Source organism: Amblyomma maculatum, chromosome 8, assembly GCF_055883805.1.
Source record: "Amblyomma maculatum isolate TAMU_Amacu chromosome 8, ASM5588380v1, whole genome shotgun sequence".
NCBI classification, from domain to species: Eukaryota; Metazoa; Arthropoda; class Arachnida; order Ixodida; family Ixodidae; genus Amblyomma; species Amblyomma maculatum.
The window spans coordinates 44,283,981-44,299,248 of record NC_139351.1 but is presented as its reverse complement, the minus strand read 5'-3'; the positions used below and the strand labels follow the sequence as shown (position 1 = coordinate 44,299,248).

At 46.9% G+C, this 15,268-nt stretch overlaps 1 protein-coding gene across 1 annotated transcript; it reads right to left on the bottom strand.

The window, feature by feature from the left end:
- Positions 1 to 2,143: 2,143 nt before the first annotated feature.
- Positions 2,144 to 5,866, bottom strand: LOC146181075 (membrane metallo-endopeptidase-like 1). Its single transcript, XM_084575698.1, has 2 exons — positions 4,586 to 5,866; positions 2,144 to 2,611 (listed from the first exon to the last, which is right to left on the bottom strand). Exons 1-2 carry the CDS (start codon positions 5,864 to 5,866, stop codon positions 2,144 to 2,146), a joined length of 1,749 nt encoding a protein of 582 aa, XP_084431824.1.
- Positions 5,867 to 15,268: the final 9,402 nt, after the last annotated feature.

Genomic DNA, 15,268 nt, shown 5'->3' with positions numbered 1-15,268 from the left:
GACATAAAAATAAGCCTTCTGCTCAACCAATATTTTGCCCTTTGGTTCATTTCCTGTGGCCAATTTCAAACAGCCCCTGCTGTCCACCTGGCTCGTCTCCTGTGACCTCCCGCTTCAATTGCCTCGACACCTTCGTGTCGTATAGACCCGGCTTGGTGTCTTCGAGGTTCGCAGATAGCAGTGAAGGAGTTAAGAAATTGCAAACCGTGTCTGACCATGCTTAATAAAGCTTTCGCACTGTAAATTACCTTCAGCTATCTTCAATTAACAACACAGCATAAACAAGCGCAACTCACCTTTCGCTAGCATAACTGAGCTTAGCTAGCCATTTTTTGTTTTCTTCTTTCATGCTATGCCCTGCCAGGCACTAGCTGTCCTACTGGATACGCTATAACTTCCTAATTAACATGTGAATTTATAAGGCCTTATATCGTGTACATTGCTAATCAAGGCTGCGGCTTCGAAGGTTGCTCAATCCGAGGTACCTCATATTGATGTACGACGTTATAGAACGGGTTTAAAAAACACATTGTCCAGAGGTTAGGACTGTCACAAGACATACAAAAAGCAATTAGCGAAGTCGAAGTTTTTTTTCATCAAAGGGTGCACTTGAAGCATTTATGACAGCATATCTCTCAAATTTTCCCTTCACCTTCCCACAATTAACGATTCTGGTTCCCTCGCTTTCTTTTTAAAGTCATATACCTATTCCGTTTACTTGTGAATACGCGCGTTACACTTTTAGCTTGTATATTCAAAGGCAACTACATAATCACTAAAGAACTCGCAATTTGGAAGTAGACGGGATGCTACGAGCAGGGGCTCCGGCATCCAGACCTCATCGGCTAGCTCGCTTAAGAAACAGCGCACATATCGGAACCGTCGGCCCTCTACTACTAACAATATGTTAGAAAGATTATCATTCATTTATTCCTTACACTTTATGGACTTCTTAAATAAGCATAGTTTAATGTGCTATTCGAAAAGGAGCATTACTGGCATAATAAAAATAAAAGCGGGACAGCCAGCATATTCGGCGAGCACAGTCCTCAAAAAAGTAAGTCTAGTAGTACAAACACACACAGTAGCAACATGTTGCGCAACAAACATTAACCATGGCATCACTTTCATGTCTGGCACGGTTTGGTTGATGTCTGTGGAAGCGCACAAGGCTGGTATTCTGTAGGCCGCCCGAGCCTTTGAAGTTTCTCTGGTTTACAGACATCTGCTGCTGTGGTCATCTCTGTGTGCTGGGCTCACAATCTCATGGCAGCCGATCAGAAACGACGCCACCATTGTCAGGCACGTAGAAACTCGTACGATGTGCAGACATCACAACACCGCAAATTGAGGGGAGAAAACAGTTCTGTAGCTTGTGATTGCAGCTAATTATGGAACATTTTTCAATCTCAGTCGGGGACTGAAGAGCGTATTCGCAACTTTTCGTGTACACCCCGTCACTGACCCAATCCATGTTCATGCTCCAAACTGTGCAGAGCAACCAGCGGAGTTATATTTGTAGGATGAGTGGTTAGCAGTCCACTCAAAGAAAAATTATGAATTGATAACACGGGATGATTTGCTGTGTATATTAGCTGTACATTTTTTCGTGTCAGCAGTCGTATACGCACGGAGACAGGGTACTTCCAGTTGATGCTTCAACAGCCTTCAAGAAAGAACAGTATGCGCAAGAGCGGAAAAACTGGCGAATAAACCAATTCAGTGCTTTTCGGCGCCACTAACAGCGTTACTAGAGATCACTTCGTTAATCAATCAACCAATGTAAATTCGTGCACATAGCTGAAATTGTGTGAACACGGGACATTATAAGCAGCTTTGAACAGTACAAATATACAAAACTGAAGTATCGCGCGGACAAGAACTTTAAGCCGGCGTCCAAAGCACGCCAACATTCTGTAAGCGCCTTTGAGAAAATAGTTCTGTCATTGGTTGCGGATTACGGGACAACACCTACTATAAACATGAAGAAAGAAAAAAAAAAGCTGCTTAAACAAAGCCCGCATCGCGGATTGTTAAAAAAAGGTAATTTTGAAAAATACGGTAAAAATTATTTCTTCCATAAGGGATCCCGCCGCTCTCCACAAATATCTTGGTGTGCCTCACGCAACAACAAGCTGCGCCGTCACAGAAAGGCGCACTTTTGCTCGGGATTCATTGATGACCCGGAGGGGCAGGAGAAGGCCTTTGCGAACGGTTCATAGTTACGCACAGCTTCCGTGCATTCGGGCGACACGCGGCGACGGTCACTCCTCTCCCTGCAGGTCACGTGGCAGGCTGTGATGAAGAAGACCTGCTCAGCGCTGTACTCCTCCATTCCCGGGAGGCGCAGGTCCCGATCGTTGCTACGGAACCGGAGGTAGGCAGCGTGCGCGATCTTCAGCGCCGGAAGGAGAGGGAAGAGAGCCGTCACGTTGCTACTGGAAGTGACGTTGGACGAGCAGCGGGCTAGCTCCCACAGGGCTCGCCCGGGAGATCCGATGTTTCGGGTGCTCTCTTCGTCAGTGTTAACGGTGTCAAAAGACGGTGTCCATGGGGTCTGAGACATATCATCGCTGAGCAGAATTGTGAGCGCGTTGATAGTTCGGGCGAGCTGGGAGGGTCCATGCGACGGATACGGAATAAAGCATTGTATTACTGCAGGTTAACATTACTATCTTAAAAATAAACAAAACAAAACAAAAAAAAACAGCGCGAATAAACGGGGACGAAAGGAAGAAACCACAGGAACAAGCGCTGTTTTTTTTTCCTGGTTGCTGCGAGGTCCCCTTCCTTGACGGGAGATTCGGTCGAACCCTTGTTCCTGTGGTTTCTTCCTTTCGTCCCCGTTTTTTCGCGCTGTTTTTTGGATAATGTGTCACCAACTCGCCCGCTTAACTATCCTGTTGAACATTACTATCGTAGCTTCACTTCAGAGTTCTGCCTCTAAGCGATACTTAAATACGTCATCTCAAGTATAGGTGGCTTAAAAACGAACGCGATCACAAAGTTCTTTTATTTGCATTCAGAATCTTCCCAGGGGTCGTGATAGCACTGCTAACGTAGCAAGGGCCAGACTAACATTTGTTTTTCTCATTACGAGCGTCAATGCCGCACAGACATATCTACATCCTCTGTCAAAACTATACTGCCCAGAGTGTTTCTGGAGCTCTCTCTGAGGCGTATAATGCATCGCCAAGGTTTCAAATCTACCTTTTAAGCGAAGGAGCCCAGTGTTTCGATGAGGTACCGGAGATAGTCTCTGCAAAATGCTACAGTGACACGCGTGCCGCAAAGCAACGAAAATACAAATCAAAGCTCTCTCATGCTCTCCTTCGGGAAGCCAGCTTTCCCGTTCCCTGCTCTGGCCCGTCGAGCCGCAGCTATGACGTATTTGTCGAGAACGACATCCATTGGTTCGTCTCGCTGTCTGAGGGTGAAGGATGGGTGTCTACCGCTCGCTGCGCGCTTTTCCCTCGCCACGGCCAGACTGATTCCAGCGAAGCGCGCTCCCTCGCCCATTTTTTTTTTCGCGCATGCGGAGTGCCACGCCCCACCTCCCGCCAAACGCGGAGGAGGAAGGGGAATTTGTCTTGCGGAGGCAAGACGACCTCAGGCAGGAGAGTGAAAAACATTTGCGAGGGAACGGAACTGGAGAGAAGCACAACAGAATCGGGTGATTGCGGTGGCTGTAACTGCGTTATTAGTTACTCTTTTCAAAAACATTTTGCGGCCTTGCGTTCTGGGGGCGAAGTGTCACAGTCATCGGGAAAGAAAATATTTTCGACCAGAGGGTGGACAGTGGGCTTTTAAGCTCATCCCTGCGAGAATTTGGGCTTCCATGAATATTTTACGAGAGCAATTACACAGCTTGGAAGCAAAAATCTTGCGCGCTGTAATTTTTACAACGGCTCTACACATCACACCACCTATTTTCGCAACATTATGATGCACACGGCGTCGGTACGCTGGAAGGAGGATTAATCACGCATTTCTGTGCCTGTTTCTATTCCACTTACAAATACACACCAAGGGTAGCGCTCTGATGAGTTTAAAATACCAGTTCATTCACTTTCAGCAATGTTCTCGGGGCTGTTGTGAAACTGATCAATGCCAATGAACAGTGCCTTCATCACTGTCTCAGTATGCACATATAATGAAAAATATTAACGTGTTCGAAAAATCATGATACAAATACAGCAGTCCTAAAACAGGAAAGAACCAGTTTAGGAATATTTCGCTCAGACTAGATGATAAAAACATTACACGATACGCATTGCGCATAGTACTATAGTCATTAGTATAGTCGAAAGAACAGTACCATGAAACGATATAGTTTCAGCGCACCGAATACTGCTCTAAAGGTGCTCTTGAATTGCCAAACGGCTTAGGTGTGGTTACGCTTGCATGTCATTTCAACGATGAGCTGAAGGAGTAGGGAGGACAGGGTACACATACAAGGCACGGAACAGTCCTGTTCGCTGTTTCTCTTTAAGCTTACATTTTAACTCCTTGATTTAGTAAACAGCCAAGCCCTCCCGTATTGAGAATGCAAACCTGGTATTAAGGTTTCGCTCCTTCACGTTACCTGCATGGCGTACATGAATCCCAGTCCTCCGTAAGCCATGGCGTCGGTGCCTTCATCGGAGTAGTACGGGGCTGCGAGAACTGCCACGGCGATGGAAATCACGTTCATCACGGGGTTGTATGAAGCCATGTGTGCCGACTGCAATTGGAACAACCGCAGGCTTGCCTGGTACTCTTCACTCCCAGGTGACTTTTGTAGCTGCTCACGACTCTTGCGCCAGTGCTCGAAGAAACTCTGTGCCGTTCCGTGGTCGTGTCCGTACAGGACTTCAAGGCTCCTGTTGGTCATGTATTCTTGGGGTGGCCATATCATAGTGCTGGTGTTCTGAAGTCGCAAGGAGACAGCACGGACTGCTTTCGTGTCCAGGGTGGACCAGGAGCTGACTTCAGCCAGCGCAGTCATATGCAGATTGCTCAAAATTTTATTAACTATAAGCCTGTGATCTTTGGGGAATACGCGGTCGTCGATGCCAGAGAAAAGGAGCATGTACACGGTGGCAGCGTTTATACCGCAAGCCATCGGGTAGTAGTAATCAGACAGCGGGTGCTTCGAGAAGAGGCCTCGTACTGAGCTACTTGCGATGGGTCTGAGAAGCTGAATGAACCACCATGCTGTGTGGAAGGTCACCTCGCGGGCCGAGTACGATTCGAAAAGGACGCGCATCACGTCGAACAGATTGCCGTTGGTGGCGACCAGTGTGTCCTCTTCGGTTAGCTCTGGTTTCACGTTAAATGCGGATTGGAAGGCATCGACCCAGTCACGGGCTTGGAGTTTAGGCACTAATGCTGGTAACTGGCGAATGACCAGAAACCGAGGTTTTGGATGTGTGTCAATGAACGTGAGCGAGAGGTTTCCGAAGATACAGCTCTGAATTTCAACGCTTGCCATTGCGAACTCAATGAATGCGGGCAAGGCTTTTTCTCGAAAGGTGCCGGATAAAAATAGGGCGACGACGGATTCATAGAAGTTGTACTTATTAACCTCTCTGTTGATCACTTTGGAAATGTATGGTGCGAAAGATGGGCTCATGGACACTGACCTTCGTTGGGCGGTGCCATGCCAGGGCTCGACGAGCTCAACGAAGAACCACAATGGCGTGACCCACAGGGCGGCCAGGTTGACCAAAGCCCTCAGCGGTACTGAATAATCGTCTGGGTCACCAAGCCGAGCATCCGTGGAGTCTAGCAGCCATGGGAACAATTCCTTGCTCATGAATTCAATTATGTTTTCCGAATCGTCGATGTCTGCCGTGGTGCCTTCGAGGCGAAGACAAGCGTCCATCATCAGTCTCACGCCTTTCGTTACGGGACGACTGGGGTCTTCGCGAAGGTGTTTCCGTTCCCGTAGCCACTGCGCTAAGCGAAAAAGTGCCGTGGAGACACTAGGCCGAGTGTCGTTATGCAGCCATCCGGAGCACACGAACTGGCCAAAATCTTCGCAGGCTTTTCGGCTGTTGTCTTGTTTTATGCCTAGCCCAAGTGAGTGATCCAAGCAGGCTCTAGTGGCGCAAATTTCAGGAACGGCGCGATGTTTAGTCTTGTTATGGACAAGGTAGAAGAGGATCGTGGCGACCATGGCGGTGACGAAGAGGAAGAATACGATAGCTGCCGTACTTTTGAGCGTGCCGTGTTTTGGCTTACTTGGTCCAGGGGGCGGCGATTTTGCCTGCAGAAGAAAACATTCTTTGTGTGAGCTTTTTTTCAGTTAGTCGCTGATACATTTCGAGAAACAAACGGTTTGTTAAGAGCTGCTGGTCTATGACGCTATGAGAAAACGACTAATCGAGTACGATTTAGAAATTACTGTACACTCATCTTCTCATTGGGGTATTGTTCTTGATTACCTATTGATTGCAAAAATTATGTTGATCACTGCCGCTGCAATATATTTCGCTTCCTCGACAATCGATGCGATGGTGGAAAGAGTACGCCATAGTCAAAATAATGGTCCGAAGTTTATGAACTGGTATTTCATTATTCCGTTATTATGAAGCTAGTAACAAGAGCAGCATTTATAACTAAGTCTGAACAAGCCGAACTGTCCAAAGCTATTGTGGCGGAATCCAATTATTTATGTCCTTCGAGTAGACTCGAAGTGAACTTAGGTTGATTGTAATGCTGTACTCTCGACTTACCCAGCCTGCCTGGCTAGCACGAAGCCAGAAAACGTCTATTCGCTGGAGATTGCGTCTTAAAGGACCATATCTGTATGACTTAAGGCATCAGTGCTCAACGACATGAATGTAATAAGCCACGTAGGCAAAACACGTTTCACAATGCTGTCGCAATATATAGAAGTTTTGTCTGTAACAAATCAACAAGCGACTCAAGGGAAGCATCAATACGCTAGTCAACGCTTCGGCAAGGCGACCAGCTGCATGTCAGACCAAGGTGCCCGAACCGTTTTCGAGCAGACTGGGCCTCCCCTAACTGCACTTTCATAATTTTACGCAGTCATATGAGGCGTCAGAAATCATGTGGCCTGAAATGACACCGTCGACCGCTGACACGTTTATGACGACGGGGTCTGAGAAATCTACTACGTTAAAAGGCTCGTCTGCTCGCTCCTTGAGCGCATGTGCTGACGTTCCAAGCAGTAGTGTGAGGTCATATAATTGCTGTCTACAATCCGATCTTCAAACTGAGAAGACCGATTTTTTCGGAAGTGGTTCTAGGTTTGGGTTTTATCCGCTGAAGAGGAACAGCCATTCATGGTACGCGTCCTTATTGAGCAGCAGAGACGAGACGCTGACAAAAGCTGCGCAGAGGCAGCGTTGGTTGGTAATGCCGCCGTACTAACAGTTTGTGGACAAACGTTCGCAACAATCGCCATTATTCGGTGCATTGATCTAGTTATGAGGTTCATATTGGTTATACGAGGAACATTACCTGCAGGCTTAGTTCCTACGGCTGCACCGACTAGCAGTCGCCGTCCACTTCGCACTTTCCAACACAGCGTTTTTTGGCTGCTCCGGCACATCAGGATGTTAGTTTCGATAGCTGCTTGTCAGTTTCTCTCTTTTGGTTCAGCAAATAGATATCTCAGGATTTACGCTCGAACCCGATATGCCTCCGACGAATAAGCCGAGCGACAACCACTACTCCACTCTTTATTTAGATGTTGGTGCGAGCAGCCACAGCTTGTTCGCTTTGACAAGGAACGCGTTGCTATTGCACAACATGAAGTTAGCGCCATAGAAGTTGCTATCTGGTTTTTGTATTAAAATTAGCGGCATCGATTGTTGAAATAGATTATGCATTGTTATGTACATATTACAATATTTGTCCAAGAATTGTGTGGATAAATAACCTATTTACGAAAGAGTGTCATCTCTCATTCTCAATCACCTCATTAGAATATAAGACCGCATATGACTTTCATGACTGCGTTACACGTGATACCTTACACCTGCAAATCCAAATCCCAGATCATTACGTGAATGGTCACTCAACTATTCCTTGCCTGGATCCTCCGACCATTCCAATATCACGCATGGCCAGATTACTAGACCGGGTTACTCGAAGCTCTATGTTCTGAATTTCTCGGCTTCTCACAATAATCTGGCCCCGCTGTGAGGGCTTCAGTGGTTAGGGCATTTAGCTACTAAACCCAGAAGACGGGTTATAAACCTGGCCACTGCAGTCGCTGTTCAGTGCAGGCGTAGAGTGCGATGCCAGCGGAGGTTGATGAATCCCAGGTCGCCAAGCTTTCCAGATCCTTCCACAACACTCCTTTACGGCATCCCCCATGGCGTTGTACCGTGAAGTATATATACGGCAGGCCAAATGAAATCACATAACCTGATTACAATAACAACAATAGTTGTTTCAAAGGAAGGGACAGGAACAGTATCTGTCACATGTGTTTCTGTGAAAACCTGAAACGCTTCGTAAAGAAAGGAAGGAAGGTGGGCATGAAAGCGGGAAGAAAAAGGGGCCGTATTAGAGGATTGTGGAGTAATTTCGACCTCCTGGGGATCTTTAACATGCACTGACTTCACAGAGCACATGAATGCCTCTGCATTTCAGTGCCGTGGGCGGGGTGTTCGGTTCTTTATGATGGCAAATAAAGTTTATTCAATCAATCAATCAATCAATCAATCAATCAATCAATCAATCAATCAATCAATCAATCAATCAATCAATCGCCTACATCGGTACGAGTCGCCGACGGTCGGGTTCGAAAGTAAATCATTGTGTACCATTGCCTGGAGTCTGTTGAGGGCTGCCGCTTGATCCACAGAGCTAGGTTTGGACGGTCTCTTGTATAATCCTACAGGAGAAGGAGAGGAATATAATTTTGCAAAAATGTTTCGGCGTCCAAAAGGACCACGTTACATGGCTTAAAAGGTTGCTGTGCTGTGTTGATTTCATGACGCATTAGGAACCAAGGCTATCATGTGCAAGTGCAAAAATATCTTTGATGCTTCTTTGATTATGAAGGCATGAACAAGATTTTTATTAGCCTGCGAAAAGCTCAGCATGCACTTCTCGGGGAACTTGAGCAATGTGCCTCAACGGAGGCATGAAAAATGAGGACGACGGACTTAAGTTCCGCCTCAAGTGATGACGCAAAAGCGTGCGTTCTTTTGTTTCTTCTACTCTTTAGCTACAACAGACCACGAAGCAAGGAGTCAGCAGCCTCAGTAATGCAGATTACAGCACAATGAGTAAAAATACCAATATTCCGGTTATGACGGACTACAACGCGACGAATCACAATCTTTTTTCTTTTTGTAGCTATGACGATTATGACTCAGATTTGCCGCAAATTTTCACCGTATATTACCCACGAGTTTCTGTTCATTTGAACCAAATTTGAATGCGGCGCGCTGCTGTGTTGCAACACAAATTATTATAGAAATATTCCATAAACGGCCTCAATCGGGCAGATTTATGCGGGCCACCTTGCCTGTGTGATGACACTGAACACCCGACCATCGATATTTGCTTTGCTTTTGCTGGAGGACAAACCTTTCAGCCTGAGAAAAACCATTACAAAGCTTTCGTCAGCGGTCGCTAGATCATGGACACAGGTGGATACAGCAGAATTTTGACAGTACAATTAACGTCACGTGTATATACTCTCTGTCTAGAGTAAGATTGAGAGGGAGCGCATTTGGCAAGTACTCGCGAATTATGTCTAGCAGCATACCAGTATTGCTCAAGAGGAAAGTATACAGAAGTTGGATCTTACCTGTACGAACCTATGGGGCTGAAAGGTGGATGCTAATGAAAAGCGTTCTACTTAAGTTGACGACAACGCAGGGGGCTATGGAATGAGAAATGGTTGGTGTAAGGTGTAAGGAAGCACGCAGAGTAGGTGATATAAATAACTCAAGTTACTGACATTCAGTGGAAATCAAGAAGAAGAAATGGGCATGGGCAGGACATGTAGTGCGAAGAGAGGAATAGCGATGGTCGCTTAGAGTAACAAATTGGATTCCGAGGAAGGAAAGCACAACATGGGGCAGCAGAAAATTAGGTGGGCGGATGAGGCTAAAAAGTTCCCAGGGGTCAAGCGGATGAAGCTAGCAAAGCACCAGTTAGTTGGAGGAAAATGGGAGAGGCCTTAGCCTTGCAGTGGGTATAAACCGGCAATGATTATGACGATTGTCTGTCATGTCATCATCGCCTGGTCGGAATCCAAAATATAATTCGGTTTCCTGCTCTATTCTCTTTCAAAATACTCTAGCGTGGTGCCAAAACTAAAAAAAAAACAACAACAACAGCGGTTTTTTGCTAAGTGCCCGTAAATTTTCTTATCTCCATTGTGTGTCCTCCACGAGTCCATTTCTCCTTCATCCCACCTAACTAGCAACTTGCGTTCTTTGTATCTCTGACTGTGGTCTTATTGTGTCCATTAACCTAATATCTGTAATTCACCTTACTTCTATAACACTGCATACAGGCACTGCGGTGACTGGACGCAGGCCACCCAAGGCCATATACTATGGCAACGAGCCAGCAATACCCCTCCAAAGACACTATTGCTAGCTCCCTCAGCGGAGGAATGGGACAAGCTGTTGTCCATCCAAAAAAAAAAAAAAAATCTACGCAACTGGCCCTCGTTACGCGAGCTCAAGAGGTCGCCTCCGACTGGAATCACCCTGGACTCGCACCAGCCCGAAATATTTCCTTGGATTTTGTGGCAATAAAAGTTGTTACCACCAACCCTAGCCGACAACACTGTTCCCAACATATTTTAAAACCGCTTCGTTGCTTCCCAATGTCTTCCTCACATGGTGGTAGCGAAATTTTACACTTTTTACAAATTTTCTCTTGGGGGATACTGGTAAACTGGTAATCATGAGTTACAATGCGCTGAAATTTTAGATATTTTATCCTAGTGTTATGACCCGATGGTCACTATCAGGACTATTTAAATGTACTCGCTTGCAGTATTCCCATGCTTGGCTGCCTATCGTAAACTGCTGTTCCATTACCCCACATTTTGGCATTGCTTTAAATGTCTTCATAATATTTTGTAATCCGCAGTTTTGCATTGCTTGTTTTGCGTCCTCAATCACGCTTTTCAGTTTTTCCTGAAATGTTCAGCACACTATTATAAGAAATTAAACACTACTATACCTTCTAAAAAATATTACCTCCAATCCTTCCAAATTCAGGTGGCTGAAGCTTTCAGTAAGGAAGCGATTAATGCTACTGGAGACATCGCGTCGATATAGAGACCGGTTTTTAAAGATGCGTACGAATTCGTACGTGCGACCCAAATCTATGTTGTCAGACACGGGATCCAAGAGCGCCATCTCTCAGGAGCTGCCCCAGTAAGCAGGCCCTGTCAACTCGGGCATGTGATGTGCTCTCAGACGTCACAGAACCCACCGACCAATCAGCGGCCGACTATATTCACACGCCAACTACAATCTGCAAGAGGCTTGCAAGTGATCTTTCTCTCACAACGCAGAATACTACAACGCCGGCGGCTGGGTTTCTGCTGAACAGAGCACTTAACGCGCTCGCGTTAATAGACGATGCCCACTTAGGTAGATGAGTGAGTTCCGAAAGAACAGAAGCGAGCAGGAAGGAGGCAGCCAGCGTTACTAGAGCAAGGTTTCTTCGAGTACGGCTGCTCAATGAAAACGCGCACATAAGGGAGACGTTTGTTTAGCACCGGACAAAGTTAGGCTTATGATAATGATGACAACAATGACGATGATCATGATATACTTTGCTATGCGTAAACCCCCTGAGGAGCACTTACTGGTAGCGCCATGACCCGGTGCCGGTCTTGCACTGGACTTCAACGGAACAGAGGTAGAAGCAGCGTTCTCGTCCGAAACCCCCGTGTTGGAAATGACCTTAAACTGGAAGTCGATGTCGCTTTCGTGCGGACTGGCGCACAGCACCGTGGACACCATGTCATAGGTGGTCAGCCTGTCCAAGAAAGGTGTTTACCAACAAAAGACATGCGCTGTTGCGGAGTGTGGAATGTCGGCGTGTTGCGCGATCTTAAATCTCTTTTGGGGTAGTTGGCCTAACTCCTACTATCTCTGCGACGGTCTATCAAGAGGCTGCGCGAATTATTAAGTATTAGCTCCTAACCAGCCGTCCCCGCTGCGAGTCATAGCTGCCGTTCTCATTGACAATATGGCCTCCAGTAAGGACGGCAATGATCAAAACTGAGATTCAAAAGAATATCAAAGATAAAAGGCCGCGTGGTTTTAAAATGTTACGCTCATCTAATTGTCAGTATTAGTAAAATGTGACCTGAGTTGCTCGCCAGGAACTTCCTGCTGTTGCCAAAAGGCGGTATACAACTTGTTTAATTAATTTTTAAACCAGCTGATGAACGTATATAAAATTAATGGACGATTTGTTTGGCTTTGCTTTTCTAAGAACTCACTTTGTGCGCTTTCAACGCAAGGAAAATATTTGCCAGCAGGTCGGATACGCCTCCCGTACGGACTCCTCCTGCAATAATCTAAGGGTCGAGCAGTCACCAGGCCAGCGCTGTGTGTCAAGTTCATGTGCCCTCCATGCCAATTTGCCGCATTGTTAAGGAAGTTATTGAAAATTACGAACACGGTTAATATGCACTTTAGCGGCCATGCTGGTTGTGCGATGCTTAACGAAAAAAAAAGCCGACGTTTATGTTACTTCCTAATGCCAAATTTGAGCGCCGCTCATGAGCTGTTTCACCTTTTCAATAAATTTAGGCAAATATTTCGAGAAAGACACGTATGTACAATTACAGACAATCTTTTTATTGTTCACGCGTATTCCTTCAAGAAACACTACTAACTGTTTTTGGTTGTCATGAAAAAAGTTTTGTGGTCGGAGAAATGAAAAGAGCAATTAAGTTATCGGGAGGTTGCGGGAGGTAGCGTGTGGGCCCATAGGAACGTTACACGAAGAACAGATAGCAGCGACTGACTGATGCCGCTCACGCCGCTAGCGAGTGAAGAGAACGCGACTGCGTTTCGACTTGGGATGCACGCTCCGTGATCCGCTGATAGCGAGCCGGTGTTTCGGCAACCGGAGAGCACTTCGCCGCCACGCAGGAAGAATGGGGAGGGGGGTATAAGCAGCGACGGAAGGGGGAGCGTGCGCAGCAATCGGAAAACACGCGCGGTCGGCGCCACGCAGGAAGAGGGGGCCGAGCTGTTTACGCGAAACCTAGGAACGAGCGCCAAAGAGCTGCGCTCTAAAAGCAATTTGTAGAGGATCGGTGTGATTAATGCGACGTGCTCGAGTTTGCATTAAGTGCCTACCGTTTGATCTTCTGTACATTTCGTGAGCTTAGCGTCTAGATGACCCATTGTTTTCACCACGGGTGTTGTGTTACCGGAAACTTGTTCACGCACCTGGTTGGTGAATCTTCTGGGAGCTTGGTAGTAGCCTCTCTTGTTTTTGTAGTGCTAGATATATTACGGTACCCAGCCGAGCATTATTATTGTTGTGCTCTGCATCTTTGCTTCTTCGCTTGGCAAGACGTTCTTCTCTTTGTTCGAGCGTCTCTGTTGCGTCGGCAGTAGACGCAGCAAGCGGTGGGAAGCTCTATGTCATGCAGAACGCACCGTTTGCTCCTCTCCGGTGTCCGCGCATACGCATGACAGAGTTCACGGCCATGTGCCGAGTCCACTGCCGACGCAACAGATATGCTCGAACAAAGAGGTGGTGGTAGAAACATTTTATTGCCATTGGAACAAATAGTGGGGGCATAATCCCCTGCATGGTACATGGGTGCTCCCTTACTACATGGGAGACACCTCTATAAGGCAAAAGAAAGTCCTTGAAGAGCATTCCTCCTCATAGCACTGGAAATAATTTTCCGTTGGTCTTGACTTGAAGTGCTCTTCATGATAGACTCCCAGTAGGAATCTGCGGCGTTCGCTGATGGGGGATGACGTAAGATGATGCATGTAAGAAGGATGTGTAGGGAGTGTCCTGGTCTGCAGCAGAGTCCGCGTGATGAAGAAAACTGGTCTGGGTATCGGGCATGTCCGAGTCTGCAATCTTCGCCAGTGTAAGACCGACGCTATGGTGAGAGCGGAGGCTGGGGTGTACATTCCCTTCGTTTGTCCTGGTAGTACAAGAGAATATCACGGAAGAAGAGAAGGCGCTCCCCTGCCTGCAGAGGGGGCTCCATTCCTCTAGCCTGGAATGTAAATCCTTGGGCTAGGGAATTAACATCATTGCCAGGGAGGCCGGCATAGGCTGGCGTCCAGATGAGACTTATGGGATGCCAGGGCTTCCAGACGCGTAATATGCGAGCAGCGGTGCGGGATATATAGCCGTTGGCATAGTTTAGAATCGCTGATTTAGAGTCAGAGATAATTTTTGTGGCAGATGTAGAGATACGAGCAAGTGCGATGGCTGCCTTTTCTGCCTCTGTGGTGGAATTGGTGATTATAGAGCTGGAAGTAAGCAGCTTTGCTTGATTGTCGGCTACAGCCTGACCATACGGGTGCCTGACGTACATTCCGCTGCGTCCACGTAGATTACCTCTTGGCTCTCGCTATATTCTCTATGAAGGGCGTGAGTCCTGGCTATTTTGCGGCCGCCCTGGTTTCGCTCAGGGTGCATATATTTAGGGATGGGAGGTATGATGACATTGGAGGGGAGTTAAGGAGAAAGGGGGATACTGTCAATGGGGTGTGTAACTGGGCTTTTGTTTAAGTGGGATAATAAATTGCGGCCAGCATCCTAGTTGCATAGGCGAAATATTTGGGCCATTAATGCAGCCTCTCTAAGTTCCTCGAAAGTGTTGTGTACACAGAGTTTATGGTGACGGGCATTAGATGTGCTGGGGGAAGTCGTAGAGCCGTTTTCGTGCAGCTTCGTAGGAGCGCGTTCGCCTGGTCTCTCACCTTTTGTTTGAGGGGGAGGTATGGGAAGGCATACGCGGTGAGGCTTATAATGTAGGCCTGGGTGAGGCGCCAGTTCGGTGGTTGGCTATGCGGGTAATCAGTCGGGTAGTCTCTAGAGTTTGTGTATGGATAGTCTTTATGACTTTTCCGTGCGCACCATGGGAGTGAAGAACTAGACCGCACATACGGATTTTGAATACTAGCGGGGTCGAATGGGCATTTAGCTTGAGGGAAATAGGCGGACTGCCAGAATCGTATTGCTTGGGTTGGTAGAGAAAGAGTTCCGATTTTGAAGGGGAACAAGTTAGGCCACGTTCCCTTACATTGGTGTCGATGGTGTTCAGTGCCTC